This window comes from Rhinatrema bivittatum, chromosome 3 (genome assembly GCF_901001135.1).
Source record: "Rhinatrema bivittatum chromosome 3, aRhiBiv1.1, whole genome shotgun sequence".
NCBI classification, from domain to species: Eukaryota; Metazoa; Chordata; class Amphibia; order Gymnophiona; family Rhinatrematidae; genus Rhinatrema; species Rhinatrema bivittatum.
In genome coordinates this window covers 94,209,030-94,231,038 of record NC_042617.1, presented here as the reverse complement: position 1 = coordinate 94,231,038, position 22,009 = coordinate 94,209,030, and the positions used below count along the sequence as shown (strand labels likewise).

The following is a 22,009-nucleotide window of genomic DNA, read 5'->3' as shown; positions in this document are numbered from 1 at the left end:
TTTTCATGCATACTTTTACACACAAAGGTGCACATGTGCATGTATGTGGACCATTCATAAAATACAGATTAGTGACCACGTTACCCGATGAACAAGTGAGCAGTGCAACCCGCTCGCTCCCAGTGCTCCCTTCAAGCAAAGCCTTCTTTACCCTTCATTTTAGATCACTGCCATCATCAAACCAGACCCGTGGCTTCCCAGACCTCCATCGACAGCCTTTTGCGCCGAGGCGCAGGAGAAATGGCAGCGAAACAGCAATGTGAAAAAAAGGTTCCCAGCAAGCCAGGGGAATCTAAAATGGTCGATGGCCCTCCAAGCCCGCAATCCACCACAGTAAATAATAACCACAGAGGTCTCATTGATGAAGTTACCGCAGCAGTAGTGAAAGCACTCGATGGGAGATTTTTGGAACTGTTGCAACAGATTGCCTCTGGGAATGAAACGTTGCAGACTATTAAACAACAAGTGGAAGATACACAAGACAGAGTGAAGTAGAAGATGAAGCACAGGCCCTGCAGCAAAAACAAACTGTAATGGAAAAACAAGTTTAACCTCAGGAACAAAAAGTAGATGACCTGGAAAACAGGTCTAGACGAAATAATCTTCACTTTGTGGGCTTTGCAGAATCCTACACAGACAGAAGTTCACTCTCTGCTGGAAGGCTGGTTGTTGCTGGAATTGGGTCTGAACTATCTACAGGGTAGCTGCCATGTGGAATGTATGCATTGTCTGGGTGCACGGAGCCAAGGTTCCACGAGACCAAGAGTAATAATTGCAAGATTTCTCAACTTTGCACATAAATCAACCATCCTACAGGCTTATAGGAAGATTTTAATTTTCCAGGATTATTCCACCATTGTTTCACAGAGGAGAAGAGAATTCTCTCAAATCTGCACTGAGCTTCATAACTGTCACTTCAAATTTAATCTACAATACCCAGCTCGATTGACAGTGGAACATAATGGAGCTTGGAAGACCTTTGAAACAGCTGCTAGTGCACGGACCTTCTTAACCTCTCTCCATGCTTCATGCGGAGGACATGCCCTATTAAAGGGCCTTCTGATTCAGTAAAGGGAGGTGTTGATACATAATGCAGACCAAACAAGAGAATCTGGTTCAAAGGTTCTCAGGCCATCGGCTGCCACTAATCAAAATGGTGCGGGCCATCCATTGCTCCTACCATGTGACAGGGGCCAGCCAATGGCACCGATAGCCCCTGTCACATGGTAAGGGCAAAGAGCCATTGGCGCCATTGATTAGTGGCAGCCGACGGCCCAAGAGTGGGAGATCGCTCCCGGGACCCGTGCTGGACCACCAAGTACTTTAGAAACGTTTTTTGGGGGGTTGGGAGGGTGGGGGATTCTAAATAATGAGATTTAAAGGTTCGGGGTGGGTTTGGGGGTTGTTTTTGTGTGCCCTTTCTTCCCGCCCCCCCCCCCCAAAAAAAATGATAAGAGAATCCCACGAAAATGTTGTGGGGTTTTCCTATTGCTATCGGGGACCCCCCCAATTCCTGACGGATGAGAAAATATCATGCGATATTTTCATCCGTCAGAAAAACGATTCACATCCCTAGTTAAAACTAAAAGGGGGCACAATTATATAGAGGTATTAAAAGGACCCAATGGGGTTAAATAAACCTCTACAGAGGATATCTGTTGCATATTTCGTGTTTTTTAAGCCAAACTATACTCAGATGATTCCAAGGACAATACTGGAGAGCTGGAGGAATCCTTTTTTCAGGGACTAGAACTACCACAGGTGACAGGTCAACAATTGGATGGGTTAAATAGGCCTGTCACCATATCTGAAATTTTGGAGGGAATTAAATCAAGTCCATTGCATAAGACTCCCAACCCAGATGGGTTTAATGCAAATTTTTATAAAATACTGAGAGGGAAAATTAGTGTCACACTGAAAGAATTTTTTTCAGCAGCCTCACAAAGAGGTGGTTTCCCTAGAGATGCCAAAAAGGCATATATTACAGAGCTCCCTAAAGGAGGCAAAGCTCTTACTCTGCCGTCCTCATATAGGCCAAGTAGGTTTTGTGTCTGGAAGGGCAGGAAGTAAACATATAGTACGGTTATGGATGGCTATGTGGCAATGTAATCTCACTCAAACTCCTGCCCTGGTCATGGGATTTGAAGCTGAAAAAGCATTTGATCATGTGGCTTGGCATTATTTATTCTCACTGTTAAGTAGATATGGTCTTCATGAAGAGGTGGTGAAAAATAATTCCCTACTGTACCAAGAACCTTGTTCAGTGATTTTAGCCAATGGGGGCATATCTCAGGATTTCGAACTGCAGAGAGGTACAAGACAAGGCTGCCCACTCTCTTTGTTTTTATATATTCTCACACTAGATCCATTGTTACGGAAGATAGCGAACTCACCAATTATATCAGGATTTGAATTGAAGGGAGAATCCTTTAAAATAGCTGCATTCGCAGATAATGTCTTAGTCTTCTTAACGGACCCTGTCTCCTCTTTGCAACACGTTATGGTCTTACAGAATCATTTTGGTCAATTTTCAAGACTTAAAATCAATAAGGATAAGTCAGAGGCTTTAGATGTTTTAGGGGCTTTGAAAAATCATTTACCAGGCCCCTTTCCCCTACTGTGGATAGAGACAGAATCGAGATATTTAGGCATCAATATCCCTGTAGAGATTACGAAAATATACAATAGTAGTATACTCCCATTATTACGAAAGACCAAGGGAAGATTACGGGAATGGCAAAATCTGTCTCTTTCCCTGGGAGAGTGGATTTAATTATTCAAAATGATACAACTACCCAGGTGGTTATATGTCTTCCAAATGTTACTGGTTCGCTTCAAACAGATGCATGTACTAGAGCTGTACAGAGCACGCCATAATTTTCTGTGGGGCAATAAATGAGCTAGATGAGGCCTTTCCAAACTGCAATTGCCTCGTGAAACAGGAGGACTGAACTGTCTGAATCTGCAGATGTATAATTTAGCTCATTTAGGGGCAGATTTTAAAAAAGTACGTGCGCGCATACTTTTGTTCGCGCGACCGGCACAAACAAAAGTACGCCGGATTTTAAAAGATATGCGTGTAGCCACACGTATCTTTTAAAATCCGGAGTCAGCGAGCAAGGCTGTGAAAAATCGGCAGCCTGTACGTGCTGAGCTGCACCGCCTGCCTCCATTCCCTCCGAGGCCGCTCCGAAATCGGAGCGGCCTCGGAGGGAACTTTTTTTGTCCCCCCCACCTTTCCCTATCTAACCCACCCTCCAGCCCTAACTAAATCCCCCTCCCCACCTTATTTCGTTGAGTTACGCCTCCCTCTGGTAGGCGTAACTTGCACATGTCGCCGGCTCCCTGCCCCGGCACAGGCCGCTGTGCTGGAGCACTCGGCCCTGCCCCCGGACCGCTGTCACGCCTCCGGCCCCACCCCCGGACCACTGCCACACCCCTGGACCACCGCCCCCAACACGTCCCCCAAGCAAAACCCTGGGACTTACGCTCGTCCTGGGTCTTTGTGCACACCAGCGGCCTATGCAAAATAGGTGCACCGGCGCAGGGCTTTTAAAATCTACCCCTTATTGCGACATGTATATGATTGGCTATGGGGCTCTGAGACCTTTTCTCCTTGTTCCTTCTTACAGGCTTGGAGTCATGCATTGCAAATTGGAAATTTATTACATGTACCGGACCTTTTACTCCCTGGGGAAATTCAAAATAACCTGATAATACAGGCCTGTAGGCAAGCCTGGAAATTGCTCTGTACTAAGTTACAAAGCCATTGGACTGTATCCCCTATGCTAACCATGATGGGCCATCCTGGTTTTACTCCAGGTTTGACTAGTGTAGTTTTCCAACATTGGGCCAATAAGAGTCTGACTTATTTGCAACAGTTTGTACAGGAGGAGTGTGGACTAGTACCTAGCTTTCAGAATCTCCAAAGTACACACTCGTTATCACATAACAAATTATATGTGTATTTACAAGTCTGTCACTTCATTGCTACGGATCTCCTCAAACCCCCTCCAGATCTTTGGATTTCACTAAATTAACAGGTTATTTTCGATTACCACCAGGAGGAAGTTGTCATGTACCTCTCTAATAAGGTGTGGGGTGTTTCAGCTCTGCCTGAGCAGGTTACGAGTTGGAATCAGGAGATGCCTTAGAACATAAGAACATGCCATACTGGGTCAGACCAAGGGTCCATCAAGCCCAGCATCCTGTTTCCATAAGAACCTGGCAAGTACCCAAAAACTAAGTCTATTGCATGCTACTGTTGCTAGTAATAGCAGTGGCTATTTTCTAAGTCAACTTAATTAATAGCAGGTAATGGACTTCTCCTGCAAGAATTTATCCAATCCTTTTTTAAACACAGCTACACTAACTGCACTAACCACATCCTCTGGCAACAAATTCCAGAGTTTAATTGTGTGTTGAGTGAAAAAGAACATTCTCCAATTAGTTTTAAATGGCCACATGCTAACTTCATGGAGTGCCCCCTAGTCTTTCTATTATCCGAAAGAGTAAATAACTGATTCACATTTACACATTCTAGACCTCTCATGATTTTAAACACCTCTATCATATCCCCCCTCAGCCGTCTCTTCTCCAAGCTGAAAAGTCCTAACCTCTTTAGTCTTTACCCTTCCCATAATTCAAGACTGCTTTGTACATCTTAATGAAATATCTGAGAATGTGCAATTTAAATTTTTTCGCCATATGTATGTTGCGCCGGTTTGAGCTTACAAAGTCAAACTAGACATATCTGATAGATGTGTGGGGACGGTCCATGAACATTATATCATTGTTTTTGGGAATGTATAAGGATATGTGGTTATTAGGAAAAAAAATCATAGGTTACCTGTGTAATTTACTATGTTGTGTTTTCCTTTATCTTCATTATTGTGCCTATTTGATTCTCTGGAAGAGATTAAAGATAACATCACGGACTCCCAGGGATTGCTATTAAAGAAAGCCTGCCTATTAAACAAAAAATCCATTTTGGCCCATTGGATAGATGTGAAAGTGCCATCTATAACTTACTGGAGACTCCAGCTGCATTGAATGGTCATTTTTGAATACCTCATAGTATGTTGCTCTTCAGCAAAAAAATATGCATTCTTTATGGAAATTTGGAGAGGGTATTTGACATCCCTTACCTCTAAAGCATGGAACAATTTATTTTCACTTCAATAACAATGGATTCTGTTGCGAATCAACCCACAAATTAGTTCCTGGAGCTCATAATAATGAACTTGCCTCCATGTTTGTGAAATTCTGGAAAGCTGCCTTTGGCTGGATCTCTGGAGAGATTTCTACAATTTCAACCTGTCAGACCCTTGACTAATCAATCAATAGTGTAGCAATAGTGGGAAGGAGGGAAGGATAAGACACTATTTGTATTTATGGTTGGAATTTTTTATCTGTTTGAATGTTACATGAATATGAAAAATAAAGGAGTTAAAAAAAACACAGATTAGGCATTGGTGCTTTATATATGCAATTTTTTTACATGTAGCCTTTTGGAATTTCACCCTATATGCACAAAAGTACACATAAAGTTGTGTTTTGTATATACTTTTATATGATGATCAAATAGTGATTTATGCGCATAAAATGGTGTTTCAGTACATAAATCCTTATAAAAATTATCCTCATAGAGGCAAGTACTAAAGGCACTTAAACTTTCAAAAGTGTTAATGTGTGTTAAAAGTGCTGTTTGCTTGTGCAATCTAGTTTATGTGCTTAAACAGTGCTTTTATTATGTGTCAATTAGCTTGCAAGAGTTTTAATGCAAAAATCTATGTTGTTAATGGGCTAGAAATTTATAAAATCACAAATATTTGGTGTTTCTTTGAACATTTATGCAAAAGCACACATTACCTGTTAGCACATAGAAAAATAATACATGCAAAAACACACAAAAATGAACATAGATCCTTTAATGCAAAAAAACTACTACATCTCGGGAAAGTGTAGTTAAGTTTTTGTGATGTCTATAGGAACATGCTAAATTTAATACTAGTAATTTAATGCAAAGCTAATTAGCTTGTCATTAACATTGGCCATTAATGAGAACCAATTAATGATTGGTGTTAGCATATTTTAGTACATTGACCTCATAGTTAGATGTAAAATTATTGGCTTATTTATTTTATGGCTTATATAAAATCAGTTACGACCCTTAACAGAAGGCATGGGGGTAACTACACAGAACGGCAGCTATTACTTTTAACAGAAGGCATGGGGGTAACTGCACAGAACAGCAGCTATTTCCTTTAACAGAAGGCATGGGGGTAACTGCACAGAATGGCAGCTACTACCTTTAACAGACCTACATAGAAAGGCAGCTACTTCTCTTAAAGAAGGCATGATGGTAACCTGCACAGAACAGCAGTTACAACCCTTAACAGATGGCATAGGGGTAACTGCACAGAACGGCAGCTATTACAATGAGCAACTTGCTGGCTAGACTAGATGGATCATTTGGTCTTTATCTACCATCATTGCTACTTTTCTAAGTATTAGTCCCAGGGAAATTCCGCACTACTGAAGAGCACAGACTATTTGCAGATTTCCACCCGTGCAGAATTGTCAAACATGGAGGAGGCTCCAGCGTGCCATGAGCAGAGCTCATCTGACTCACGGCGAAGATGAAGGCCCCGGCATGCCACAAGTGGAGCTCGTCCCGCTCGTGGCAAAGATGAAGGCAAGCCACGGTGAGAGTGAGTGTATGTAGAGAGGTATGTGTGAGTGTGTGTGTAAGACTGCAAGTGGGGGAGGGGTGAAAGAGAGCATGTGTAGGGTGCCTGATTGTGGGTGCCAGAGAGAGGGAGCCTATGTGAGGAGATTGTAAAGGAGTGTCTATATGTGTTAGAGAACTAGCCTGTGTGAAGGGATTGTGTATATATGTGAGAGAGTCTGTGTGAAGGGGTGTGTGAGAGAGAGACATATCGGCCAATACAGAATGGTGTGCTCAGCCGAGCGCACCGATAGCCCCCGTCTGGATGCGCGTTTTCGACACGCTATTATAACCCCTTATACAGTAAGGGGTAATAATAACGCGAGGAAAATGCATGTCCAACCCCCCAAAAACTAATAGTGCCCGCAATATGCAAATGCATGTTGATGAGCCTATTAGTTATTCCTGCGCCATACAGAAAGTAAAATGTGCAGCCAAGCCACACATTTTACTCTCAGAAATTAACGCCCGCCCAAAGGCAGGAGTTAATTTCAGCTGGCACCAGGAAAGTGTACAGAAAAGCAGAAAAAAACTGCTTTTCTGTACACCCTCTGACTTGATATCATAGCGGTATTAAGTCAGAGGCCCCAAAAATTAAAAAAATAAATAAATAAATCGTAAAAAAAAAAAAAAAAAAAAATCAGCCCGCGGCTCGCGGGTTGGAAGACGGACGCTCAATTTTACCGGCGACCGTTTTCCGAACCCGTGGCTGTCAGCGGGTTCGACAACCGACACCGGTAAAATTAAGCGTCGGCTGTCAAACCCGCTGATAGCCGCCGCTTCTGTCCCTAGTGCCTCCTTATTATCACGGGCCCTCATTAGCATAGAGAATCGCCTCAGAGCGCTGGCTCTCCCGCTCATTTTACTGTATCAGCATGATAGGTAGCCTATGTGAGGGTATATGCAAGAGAGAGAGAGAGAGAGACCCTGTATGAGGAGATGCGTGGGTGCATGAGAGATGCACCCACACATCTCGGTTCAGTGTGCTGCGGCAGTCAAAAAAGCAAACAGAATGTTGGGAATTATTAGAAAGGGAATGGTGAATAAAATGGAAAATGTCATAATGCCTCTGTATCGCTCCATGGTGAGACCGCACCTTGAATACTGTGTACAATTCTGGTCGCCGCATCTCAAAAAAGATATAATTGCGATGGAAAAGGTACAGAGAAGGGCTACCAAAATGGTAAGGGGAATGGAACAACTCCCCTTCAGGAAAGACTAAAGAGGTTAGGACTTTACAGCTTGGAGAAGAGACGACTGAGGGGGGATATGATAGAGATGTTTAAAATTATGAGAGGTCTAGAACTGGTAGATGTGAATCGGTTATTTACTCTTTTGGATAGTAGAAAGACTAGGGGGCACTCCATGAAGTTAGCATGGGGCACATTTAAAACTAATCGGAGAAAGTTCTTTTTTACTCAACGCACAATTAAACTCTGGAATTTGTTGCCAGAAGATGTGGTTAGTGCAGTTAGTATAGCGGTGTTTAAAAAAGGATTGGATAAGTTCTTGGAGGAGAAGTCCATTACCTGCTCTTAAGTTCACTTAGAGAATAGCCACTGCCATTAGCAATGGTTACATGGAATAGACTTAGTTTTTGGGTACTTGCCAGGTTCTTATGGCCTGGATTGGCCACTGTTGGAAACAGGATGCTGGGCTTGATGGACCCTTGGTCTGACCCAGTATGGCATTTTCTTATGTTCTTATGTTCTTAACCCTGCAAGAGGGGATATGTGCGAGAGGGAGCATGTATGAGGGGGTATGTACTGTGTATGTGCACTAGAGAGAGGGAGTCTGTGTGTGAGAGAGATAGAGAGGAACAGAGGGAACCTGTGTGAGGGGCAGTACTGAGAGAGGGGTCAATCTCTGGGAGTGGAGATAGAGTGGAAGGGGGATAAGCCCAGAGGGGGAGGGGAGAGATACTGGCAGTTGGAGGAGTTGGGGACCTGAGAGGCAAAGTGGCCAGGGGAGTAGGGAGAGAGAGTGGAAGGAACACACTTACAGTGAACCTCTAGGGAAACTCTGCTCTAAATATTTAAAATTTTGCATCTTTAATAACTTTTTTCTGTATTACTTTTTTAATTATTTAAAGACTGTCATGTATATTGTGTTATTTTGACCAATATAAAGTATAAGGAATTTTGTAGAATTTTAAATTTGTTTGCGCTGAATTTCCTCAGGAGTATAGGTATTATGTATGGTTGAACCCTGTTCATGTTTCACAACAGGAATGTCAAAGCTAAACTTGTTTTGAATCTGGGATTTGATATGTTAAGTTATGCATAGCTGTTCCTGGACCGATAATAAACCAGGTTTTCATTTTTTTATTTCAGTTGCTGCTTCAATTGCAATTTCATAGTGATGAAAGCAATCAATGAAAAATGTGTAGATATAGATATAATTAATTAATGCTGTGATGTGGATATTAAATTTTATCTTAAATCTCTATAATATAAAACCATATTTGGTTTGTATAGATCATGAGCAAAATGGACTTCACACATGCATACAAACCATTCAATAGTACCCAGTACTGGGAATATACATGAAAGCAGACACACACATATACACACATTCGCACAAATATACAAGATCATATGCTACAGCTTTCTTTTTATAACAATTCAAACAAATTTTCTTCTTTAAAGTGGCTTGTCAATTGTTGATTATTATATGAATATCATCATCTAGCAAACAAATTCTCTGAAAGTTTATACTTAAAGAAAGAGGGAAACTAAATTCTCAATTTGAAAAAATATCAACAAAGTATCAATATGCAAGGCTAGGAGGCTTTTGTATGTATTTGAAACAGTAGAGATCAGGTTACTGATGGCAGAGGGGAAAGCAGTGTGTGAGTAATGAGTAGTAGAGTACAGCCTAATGTAGGGTGAGAGAATATTGTGCACACACACACACACACTCACAAGCAGGTCACAGAAAGATTTGCACTCTTAAGCAATAAAAAACAAACCATTAAGTATCCCTGCATTATCAGGAAGTATAAAACAGATCTTGAAACTTTGCAGTTACTACACAAACGTTTTTCATAAACTTTGTTTCCTGATCTTCATTAAATGTTAACATCAAGATGCCATATGGCAATTAGCTGCCTCCTGAAATCAGTAAAAAGCAACAATTTAGGAATGCTTGTACAGTAAAATAGTTCAGTAATTATTTGCTCCTAGTGGTGCAGCAAAGTGGTTCCACAGCAAATCTAGTCCAGATGAGGTCCTACTTCATAGTAAGACATGCAATAAACAGCTTTCATACTGACTTCTCATCAAAGCTGACCACAGAAATAAAAGTGCTTGTAGCTCATGACGGGGCAGACAAACTGGTACTGGAGTCACACATGTGACTAACTGACATAATGCTGGCAATGATGACCACCATTTATAAAGGTCAGGACCAGAAGCCTAGTTTATCTTAATGCATTTTGTGCTGGTTTGCTGAATGCAAAACTAGGTCAAATGTTACTCCATCTGCTAATCTACTTTTTAAAAAGGCTTTATCTTCCTCAAAACTGCAGAATTCAGGAAGTGTGGAATTGGCCAAGGATGCTGATTAGTCTATGTGTATGATGAAACCTGCTTTTTAAAGTGTAAAGGAGATACCAGGAGGCAGCACAGCTCACCAGAGGAAGTTTAGAGATAACAGGTTTTGTAAACACAGGCAGATTAGAGGGATATGGTCAATACCAGCCTGTGTTCCCTATCTTGATATTCTTTAGCTATGGGAAGTCAACTTCTGTTTATTCTCAAGGACAGAACTTGTTGGTACACTGCCCTAAGTATGGAGGTAGTAAGTGCCCTGTAAGTTATAATTATGACACCCAGCTTCCTGCACCAATTTAGGAGCACAGTCTGCAGGAAGAAGGGTTACAAAAATCTGTGGCATATTTTGTTTTAAATATTCTGCAGTATGTTTGCACATATTAGAAACAGTGTTTCCCAGTCCTCTCTTGGAGGCACACCTATCCAGTCAGGTTTTCAGGATTGCTACAGTGAATATGCATGAATAGATTTGCATACTTGGGTACCCGGTGTATGCAAATCTATCCCATGCATATTCATTATGGCAATCCCAAAAAACTGACTAGATAAGTGTGCCTTCAGGAGAAGATTGGGAAACATGGGATTAGAATTATTTTAAATTGCTTAATTTGCATTAAAACAAGATCAGCCACTCCATTTTTAAATATTGTTTCAAAAGTAAAATGTTGATGTCTGCCTGCATAATTCATTTTTTTTCTCGTCTCTTACTTTCTCCCTTTGTCTATCACCTCAACCTCGCTCCTCCTCCCATAGATGGTACTTGTTTTCTTAAACTCCTCCAGCCTTCCTTTTTCCCTTTCCGTTTTTTTTATCTTCTGGCTTCTCACAATTCCTTCCACCAAGTATCACTCAGCATAGGTCCTTCTTACCTATCTTGTATCTCCTCTCCTCTCCTCCCCTTTCCCTATCTTTCCATGTAATCATCACCTCTACTCCACCCCCTTTCTACTACCACAGATCTCGCTTTTCTCCAGGCTGTTGCAACTTCTTCTCCCCAGTTTATAAACTGAATTATGTAGTCAGCAGTGGGGGAGGGGAGGGGAATGGGGAAGTATTGCCAGCAGTTAAAGCAGCATCACCAGGAAGACTCTGATGGTGGAGTGGCAGGGGAGGGGATGGAAAAGGATAAGGATAAGAGCATCAGCTGCAGAGGTGAGAGCAGTAGTACACAAAAAGGGCAGAAGTAGAGGAGAATGGGCAGCAGAGGTTGCTTGTCCTGATTCTGCAGCAAAAGGTAGACACTGCAGTGACATTGTGACAAATTGTGGCCCAGTTTATAATAAAAATAGTGCAATAACCAATTTTGCATTACAGGGGCACAGTCTGTTTTCTTTTGTCTTAAAAATTGCCAGTGTGCAACCTTACTGTTCTCCAGCAATCTACAATTTTCTGCCTCATAGCTCAGAAAAAAATGTTGTAACTGCATTTAATTTCATGGCTGGGCTAGTGATGAATTATATTTATGATACATTTTAACAAAGCAGAACATCAACATTTTATATTTTAAGACCAGAAATATTACAACTCAAATAAAAGCTTGAAGACAGAGTTTATAATGAAATGTGAAGCACCATAAATAATATTTATGAGATATGATGCTGCACTTTCATGCTCATGAAAATGCTACAATGTAATGTGCATATAAAGTTAGGGCAAAAAAGTTATCAGAGTTCAAACTTCCTTTGACTTTTCTCTAAATTAAAGAGGAAGTGCAATCAACTACAAAATGCAAACAAAATTCCTTAGACTGCTTTCAACCTCCCAGGTATTTTGATCATTTTCTGATGCCATTTCACAAACCTTTAATATTGAAAGAGCAAGGCGGTCATAACAGATTGGCATCCATTTTATTTTTCCAGAGCCCAGAAATCCCATAGTGCACTGCAGGGGATGATGTCACAGTTCTTAGTTGGAGAAGGTATACATCAATGTCAGAGCCAGGGAGAGAGCTTGCACAGGTAAGCCTGATTGTTTTAGTACAGTAAGTTGATATTGAAAAGGGTGAAAAGGAAAACAGGAGTCCGCTGAAAAAGGAAATAATTACAAAGCTGAGAAATACTGTCATATAATATAAGACTCCTACACCAGTGTTGCCAGTCAGGCCCCTTATAACCAAGGAACCCAGAAATTACAGCACTGCAAACGCCCCATGCATTATGACAGGGGTAGGCAACTCCAGTCCTTGAGTGCCACATGCTAGTTAGGTTTTCAGGATACCCACACTGAATATGCATGAAAGGTCTCCGCTGCAGGTAAATGCATCCCATGCATATCTATTGCAGAAATTCCAAAAACCTGACTGATTTGTGGCATTCAAGGACTGGAGTTGCCTACCCCTACACTCCCACCTAACAAAATGAGCCAGTTCCTAAGAGTGTCCTGGAGGATGGCAGGTGCTCTTCTTGTACAGGAGCTGACCATGACTGGGGGGGGGGAATGAAAATGCAGCAAAGCAAAACAAATGTGAAATACTCCAGGGGAAATAAAAGTGATCCATTTTAGGTGCCACATCAGGTATGCACAATGGAAATAAAACATTTCTTGTGGTTCTTCCCATTTAATGATTATACCAAAAACTATTATCAGTTATTTCCTGTTCTAATATGTGTTAGAACTAATAATATAATAAGGTATCTGTTATCCATGGTCAACATTCACCACATTTCTGAAAACTAGTTTATTCTAAATCAGAGGTCACTAAAATGTTTTGGCAGTAACAAAACCAGACAGCGATGTTGGGAGTACAAGGCAAATCGGGATTGGTGGGGGGGTTGGGGTGGGGGAGGGGGAAGGGAGATCTCCCTTGATTTTCTGCTCCCTCTGAGGGGTGGAGTTCACCAACTGAATGCTGTAGCACTAGGAGCCTATCCCTCCACTGTATAAGGTCTGAGCTGGCACTGCAAGTATTTTCATAACTCGAATGTCAAGTATATTTATTTCATGCTTTGGGAGATTAGCAAAGCTGGTGTGAGAGTTCTGCATGAACTGTACAGCAGATGGGGAGAACTGCCACTTCTCCTCTTCCGGTGGCGCAGCGGGCAGAATGTCATCGTGTGCCAGAGGTTGCTGACCCCTGTCCTAAATCTTGTGCAACTACCTTTTGTGTAAGGATGAGCTAAATCACTGCTTTGCCCACTACACACTACATTTTTGCTCTCATTTGGTTTTGAATGTGCAATGAATGTTAGAATTGAATTGCAAACTTAAGGTATCATTGTGACTGTTGGACACATCTTACAGACTCTACTTTAGAAGAATTAAATATCTGACCGCCATTTAAATTTATTATTCAAAATAGGATTAACATTTGGAAAACAGTTTCAAAACACAGAATGCTGAAAGGGAAAAGTAAACTATGCTGCCAGATAGAACTTGTGGCTGTAAAGAATCCAGTACAGCTAGGAAAAGGAAAAAAAAAAAAAAAGATGGCTCCAGTGTAGCAATTTGTATAAATGAATGTCCCTTTGAGATAAAAAAAAAAAAAAATTCTGGTTTCTTTACAGTTAAACTAAGGGCCAACAGAAATCAGAATGAAGATATCATGACGATATATTGCATGTATTCAGTGATCTAGGACCAGATTCTAACTTTTCACACAACTGACATGAACTCATGTACTAGTGTTAAAATTTAACTGGATTGGATCAGGGCTGGTTTTAAGATTTTGGTGCCTATAGGCAGAACCGGAGAGCAAAGAGTTCCCCATTGCACCTGTGATCAGAGAGCCAGTGGGAGATGCTGGAATGCCACTTTGGAGACCCTTTAAAGTGGCACAGACACAAAGCCCTAAAGAAAACAGAAACAGGCCCCTCTCCTATCCAAGTACTTTTGCTTTCATAATTTGGCACTCTAGGCAGTGGCCTATGTTGCCCTATGCCTATTTCAGGCCATGATTGAACACAATAGTTTCTTCTAATGGCAAAATGGTATAATAGAAATCCACTGATCTGCCTACTACTTTAGTTCATTTTGCCATAATAAGGTTACACCTAAGAAAATAAGAAATATTTTCTAGAAATTCGGGCAGGTTTCACCAAACCTTTTTTTTTTTCTCAAGATTTTTACTGGCCCTGCTTAGTTCACCGATAGAATCTGGTATGAACTGCAATAATATCTAGGGTGTCTCCTGTAAGTTTCACTTCAAAAGGATATCCGTTCTCATAGCCTGGGCATAGCCTCTGCAGCATGCCTGAGAATTGTATATTATAATAATCTTGCTTGTCCGCAGAATGGATTAACCAATTTTTTTTCTCTGTATCTTAGCAGTAGCACTACAGAAAGCAAATTTGCTATGCATTTTTCACTAGTGACTTTCCACATATGCGCTTCAACTTAAATACACACAATTGAAACAATTACAATTTTGGAAAATTACGTACAAACCCTATATTTTTTCTTTTGATTACACATAAATACAAATTAGCTAGTCTTCTAAAAAGTGGTTATAATAGTAAATAAATACAAAATAGGAATTTTATCATTATACTTCATGTGCTGGGGTGAAACCCATATAAAATGTACAACTAAAATACATTTAAACATCTTTTGAGGGATAATTCTCTGATTAAAATATTTGTTTTCCCAACATTTTTGCAGACATAAATATATTTTCAAAATAGTCATTTTCTTTTTTAGTACATAAATAAAGTCTTCATTGGGAAATACTAAAGTGTCAGCTTTTATTTAAAACTAATAAATTCTGCTGTGCTAACGGCACCCACAACCCTCCACAACCATATCTTGATAGTTCTTTAATACGACTTTCTCGTTTTCATCAAGGTAAAGCATGGAGATAGCGCTGAGCTCTGTTGGGACACAGCAAGCTTTAGGAATGTTGGAGTTAACCGAATTCACCAAAGTCTGAACAATGGCATGGTTTGTTGAATTTAGATGATCCGCCAGTGGAAACGGACACTCCCCATGACAATAAAAGGCGTGATACCCAGGCGGGGCAACAATCCAGTCATTCCACCCCACATCACTGAAGTCCACATATAAAGGATGTCTCCTGCAGCTGGATTTGAGCCTTTTCCGCTGCCTATGTCTTGCTTGACGCTTCTCCCTTTTATGGAGTGGATGTCCCTTGCCATCATAGCCAAAAGTTACTAATAATGGTCTTACTTGAGACCAGCTGCCTTCATCCTGATGCAAGGACCTACTAATCCTTACGTGCCTCTTGGAGACACTGCTTTCACTGTCCAAGTGAGCCACCTCAACCACAAACCCATGGTTAGGCTGTCCAAGTGCAATCCACCTTACAACAGCTGGGGTGACGTCAAAGCTTTCCCATCTGCTTGCATTATGCTGCACCAACCTGGTGTCCAAGAGTCTTATGACCGGGTCCCTAGAGGTGGCTACTGCTGGTTTGATGATTTCATAAATATTAATACGATGCCGACTGCTGCTGTTTTTCACAAATGGCTCCTGAACCTGTTCTCGAAAAATCCGAAGTTCAGCCGAAGTGACAAACTCCTCATTAGGGATAGAAGTTAAATTAAAGAAGAAACGCTGTGCTGTTTTCCCGCTTGTCTCTGGCAGCTCTTCCAAGGCTTCTAATATGATGAAAGGAAAAGAAAAAAAAAAAAAAAAAAAGAACAAAGCTTAATCAGTTGTTGAAACAAGCAACGAAAAGCTTCTGGGAACTTTGATAAAAAACATTTTTGTTTTCTTGTCTAGCACTTTCCTCCTCCTCTTTCGGACTTTCAGTTCAATCGGAACCAACTTCTACTGGCATTACAGTGCCTAAGTATTCATTCATGACGACCAGCGTTTTTTCCTTTTGCCTCACTGTCTAAACCAGCCCACAGTCAGGGGCGGTGGAACATGATTTTCTGTTGAAACAAGTTCACATGCAACCCAACGTGGCCAGCAGATGTCATTGTTGTATAATTGGTGGATCTCCCTCCCACCAGGGACTGTGATCAGGCACCCCAACCCCTCAGGAATCAGGATCCCCTGCCCCCAGCTGATCCATTGAAGCAGAAGCCCAGCTCAGGAACAGTTTCTATATCATATACATGGCAGTATACAACACAACTACCAAGCAAGAAGCCTAGCCTGGCATATAAACTACACCAGCAGCTTGACACACCAGGTTTAAAATTGTCAGAGAAAAAACTGTTTCACTTGTCTATGTTTATGTATGAATGCGCAAAATGAATAGAAAACACTCATTGTCATGACTTTTGGTCAAATATAGTATGCATTCCATGTGGTTCTAATAACTTAAATATAAAGCATTACTTTGGAATTCAAGAACTTTTACATGAAAAAAATTAACATTGCAGTTAGTTATGGTTTAACAAGAAGATTACAGCTGATTGGGAATCTGAGGAAACTGCACTTTGCTTTTAGAAATATGGCTTTAATGTCAAACCTCCAAATTCAGTTGCTAGACATTCCTATGCAATTTAGATCCTTCACAAATTTCACTATACAGATTGTGACCTAAATAAAGGCCATTGATTCAACATCTGTGGTGATATTTTACAAAGTGCACCCTATTATTTCATTCAGAAAACTCTAAGTGCATTTTTTTCTGAATCTGATTCTTCTCTGGGAATACCCATGGGTGGTACTATAACACTGTAGATTAGTTCCAACTAAACAAACTGAAATGACTTCCACATTACTCCTTTTACTACATTTTAAAGGTAATTATTTTTATGTATTCATCTTAGTGATAAGCAGCACCTTCTTTGTTGGAGGAGGTGTAGAGGGAGTGCAAGAAACAATGACAACCATCACTTTTGTCACATGCAGAGAGATGCAAAAAAAATCCCCGTCTGCTTAAAGTTTTAGAACTTTACATACACACAACCACAAAATCAAATTAAATTTGTATTGCTACAACAACCCCACTTAACAAATTGTACAACAAAACTCTATTAGGAGTCCACAATAGGGACAGTATTAATCTTTATAGGTAACATGCCGATACACTACTAATGGTAAACTTTCAGATAAGGGAATTACCAAATGCAGATTGCCTTAAACAGTGGGAGATCTCACAAACAAATAAGAACCATGGATTAAAATTTCATTTTTATTCAATGGCATGGAGATTAATTGTATTGCTTTCTACAGAAAAACACAAAGTGCACCAATATTTAGGCTATTATGATGGAATTAACTAGATCACAGCCCTGTTCAGACTTTTGCAAAACACATTTACTATTTTTTAATCACCACTCATATTTTAACTTCAATAGCATTCTTGGAAATGCCAAATGCCAGAACTGTGCTCTTGTTTTTAAACCATTAAACACGTCTATGTTTTTACCCAGTAAACCTTTCAGTTCAAAGCTATTTCAGCCTGAATGAATCATACACTTGTCTCCTCCTATTCACTACCCAGAGTTTACTTTCACAAATACAGAAGCACAAACCACAGCAGAAGGTTAAATTTCATCATTAATCTCCTTCCTTGATACAAAACTTCCTATTATACCTTATAACCATGGACTTCAAGCCATTTCTTTAGTATCATTTTATGAAATCCTACTTTAAAAATGCTTTTGTCATAGCTCCAGGTTAAAACATAGACAATGTGTGTTGTCATGAATACTTTTATGATGAGACTACAAAGCATCAATGAAGACTAATTGCTATAAGAATTTATTTGCAAGATTTCTGAATTTAACTAAAAAAAGAGAGGAGAAGCCACAACCTATAAAGATCTAAATTAATGGGCCTATCTCTGCTACAGTTGCTACTTCAGCTAGCTGTCATAAAAGAAAATCAGAGAAATCCTTAGATTAAAAACAGCATTAATAAACTGAGGCAGGAATGAAAGGTCAACTGTTAAAAAAATATAACTATTCATGTATGGGGTAAGAGCAGTTTGGTGGTAGAAAATTGTAAAACAAAAGTTAAGAGCGAGCCAGTAAGGAGCTCTGTTACAAATATATTTATTTACTGCCCATTTGTAAAGTCCTCTATAACTCCTCTGACTCCAGGTTTTAACAAGAATAACAGAGAGGTGGGAAAAATGTTTTTATAAGAATAAAAAATAGAAACCAAAACTGTAGCAATAGGGAATTTGCCCTGGATAATTCAGTGGGGGGTATTGTGCTTATGTGGTTTGCTGGCAAAGCCTGCAGTAGCTCTTTTACTTTCATCTACATAGGCACTAATGTTCTCACCCCAAATCGTTGTAAATCACAAACTGGCGCACTTTTGATGTGTACTGTATTGCTCCACCGTTTCTTTCGGCATCATGACGGTGCCATGAAACAACCACTACTTCCTCCGAACCCGTCAGGTGCACATTACACGGAACGGGCAGCTGCTGCAGTGCAAATCCATTATCTTGTCTGCCCTCTGGAGCTTTATCTTCCATCTACAATGAGACTATCCCAGTTTTAATAAAGAAAATCGCCGTGGAAACAATACTATTGATTGTTCAATTGATATCTCACGGGGATTAGATAGGGATTAGAATCTTTAAAAACCCCCGCCCCCCCCCCCCCCCCCCAAATAAACTGTAAAATTAGAAGATCTCTGGCATTAGAAAGGAAGGCTATCTGTGGGGATTCTTAATTTTGGATCTAATCTGAAAATTTCACGGAGAGAATAGATTTCTAGCACAAGTGCATTAGAAAATAACGTTTTGGTTCCTTAATCACGGTTTTAAGAATTATCGATATCGATTTAATATTTTGTTTAGGTCCAATCTTATCAAGAAATCTGAGATACAAATTTCGCCCTGTTTGGAAACTTATGAAAAGCACATACCCAAGCAAACTAGCGCCTAACGAGACCTGCTGTGGAAACGTAGCGCTACGTAGTGCCGGCCCTGGGGCTGGCCCGCAGCGGAAGGTTCGAGCCGGGCTCAGGAGCGCCTCCTACCTTCATGGTGGAAGCTGCGCACGGTGCTGGCTCGGCTGGCCGCTCTCTCCTGCTGGTAGTCCAAGGGGAGCCCGTGCGGGCCCGCGGCCGAGTGCAGGCGGTACAGGTCCCGCATGTACTGCGGGATGACGGCGTGCTTGCTGGGGCTGGGCCGGCGCTTGAGCCCGAACATGTGCAGCAGGCGGAGCTCGAAATCGCTCAGGATGTCCTCGGACTGCTGGGGGGTGGCCCGGCCCGATTCCGTGAACTTTCGGCGGCCCACCTCCGGGATGAGCCCGGCCGATCCGCCCAGCAGGACCTGGTAGAGCAGGAGCAGCAGCAGCGAGCGGATCCCGGCAACCATGGTCAACCTGTGGGATATCAGTAGACATTACTCGGGCTGCAAGACCTGCTTTGGGGTGAAAAGTGCTTTGGACTAGAACAACCATAACTAGGCAGTGATGCCTCTCTCTCTCTCCCTCCCTCCCACCCACCCCACCATACATACACAACCCCCCCCCCCCTCCCAAAATAAACAAACACACTAAAACATTTTAACTGCAAAATATTGCGATCGTGCAACTATAATATCAGGTCAGGGCAGGTTAACCAGCTTTTAAGATGGTGCACGATGTATTTGCAAGATCCTCATGACTAATTTTGAAAGGTCACAATTTAAAAACAGTGTATCTACATAGAAATGTGATTAAAGGGGGGACACGAACAGAAGGTGGGAGAGATTACCAGTGGATAAAAGCTTGACTGTACTGTGCCGAAATAGCACAAAACTAGACTTTTTTAAATTTTTATCGTCAGTGAGGTGTTAACAGTCATCATAAAATAGCCACAGGATGAAAGCTGCAGCAGTTGAGGAGAAGGGGTGCTGCACGTGGGTAGGAGAAGTTGTTTACCTTACAGGAAGGTGGTGTTGTGTCTGCCAGAGGATTAGATCATAAGGTTACAGACAAGCACACTGTATACAGGTGTTAAAAACATACAGTATACACAGCAGTCTGCTATTGGCCGTTAACACAAATCAAAGGCAAACTAAAGCAAAAAAAAAAAAAAGCTACCTTTAAAATTCCGATTGACTAGGAAGCATACTGGGACACATCCATTGAAACAGCCTCCGCATGGATTATATGCATTTAAGTAAAAAAAAAAAAGTATTCGAATCCGTTCTCTAGCACCCCTTCTGTGACCTTCAGCGGCCCATGCCTGTTATGTACTAAAGGGGTTTTCCATTTTGTGCCTATGGGAAACGTGCTTAGTAAATAGGCTATCACACATTAAAAAAAAAAAAGTGAATTTTAATTTTTTTTTTTACAACCAGAGAGTTTAAAAATCGTTTTGCTATTAGCATTTAAAGTACAGAACCAAGTTATCAGAGGGCAAAGTCCTCCTTGATAGGCAGACGATCTCTAGAACTAAACATCGTTTTTCTTTCTTTCAGAGGTCTAAATCCACAACCCATAGTTTCTAGCAGGCGGTACAATAATATCTCCCGAGAAAGCGCGGAGTTTTATTCCCTGAGAGCTGCTATTGCAAGCAGTACCTGTGTGCCGCGTTTATGTCTGGATGAGGGTTTTCTGCTTTCCGTGTGTTTTTTCCACATCACTTGGTGTTACTCCAACCTCTTCCCCTCCACAGCTGTTATGAAGAAATGAGCAAACCTCCAAAGCACAGTCCGCCTCTTCTTAAACATACTTGGAGCAGCTGGTAAGTCAGCAGGCGGCCGCGGCAAGCCAAGCTCTTTTCTTTCTTTTTTTTTTTTTTTTTTTTTTACTAGTAGACTTTGTATAAGTCTGGACAAGTAGGGCTCAACCAGTTACCTTTCTCCTCTCCTCTCCGTTTAAATTGCTCTCCTTAGCAGCACCCCCCTAGTGGAGCTGAGCAGCTGGAGTGGGAATGCATGTTGCAGATGTTCTCTCTGCTCTTGATCCCGATACAATCCAGTACACGAAGTTGGCCTTTTCATTTTTTGCCCCCCTCCCAACCCTCCTCCCCCCTACGAGGTTTCCCTGTGCCTCGTCCTTGCAGGTTCTCTCGGTTGTCACACGCAGAAACACGTGTTCCAGTTCTCTGCTCCTCACAGAAGACAGACCCTGGTGGAGCAGGGATGTCCGTCCGATGCCTCTCGCTCTCTCCCAGTTGCCTCTGCAGTAAATTGATTAAGCTGGGCTAATGCCTGCCTCCTTTGCTTTTTGTTGCTTCTCGGCTGTGACGTCACAGCCCCAGAGGCTTGAGAGTTCTCGGCCAATCGGAGGCGGGCTCGGAGGAGCCGCGGCGGATTGCGCTCGCAGCCCGGGTCGGGCAGGGCCGGAGCCGCCGCCGCCGCCGCCTTACCCACTCCCTGACCGCCTGCGTTTCAACGGGACGCCTCCCTGAACCGGCCCAACGTCACGGGCACCTTTCGGTTCAGGTCTTTCTTTCGCTTCCTCCCCCACCCCCTTTCGCCTGCTGTTCTGTCGTAACTTTTCGTGCGTGGAAAAGACGAGGTAGCTCGCCGTCTCCTCCGCCACCTCTCCCGCTGCGGGCTCTGAAGGTGATACCGTAGCTGCCCGAGTACTGCCTTTTAGTTAAAAGCCGGCGTTCTCCCGACTCGCCAGCTCCGGTGGAGTTTAATTATTGCAGGAGATACAGAGTTCCACTTTTCCCCCTCCCAATCCTTAGCAGAGCTGAAGTCATGGAAAAGTGATAGGAGCAACCTTGCAAACTTCACGTGCAGCGCGGCGGCTTAGCTTTGAGCGAAAGGGTCAGATATTCAGTCTTATTTGGAAACTCTGTATAAAATAGGACACGATCCATTCCAAAATAAAACCCGGATTATTTCTTACTTTAAAAAAAGCGTCCGCACTGGGGAAGAACTGGAAGTGACTTCAATCATATTCTGCCC

The 22,009-nt window shown here is 41.7% G+C and overlaps 1 protein-coding gene across 1 annotated transcript; it reads right to left on the bottom strand.

The window, feature by feature from the left end:
* Positions 1-12,595: 12,595 nt before the first annotated feature.
* On the bottom strand, positions 12,596-21,613 carry BMP2 (bone morphogenetic protein 2). The gene is made up of 3 exons (XM_029593504.1): positions 20,669-21,613; positions 19,135-19,484; positions 12,596-15,836 (listed from the first exon to the last, which is right to left on the bottom strand). Exons 2-3 carry the CDS (start codon positions 19,475-19,477, stop codon positions 14,992-14,994), a joined length of 1,188 nt encoding a protein of 395 aa, XP_029449364.1. The 5' UTR covers positions 19,478-19,484; positions 20,669-21,613; the 3' UTR covers positions 12,596-14,991.
* Positions 21,614-22,009: the final 396 nt, after the last annotated feature.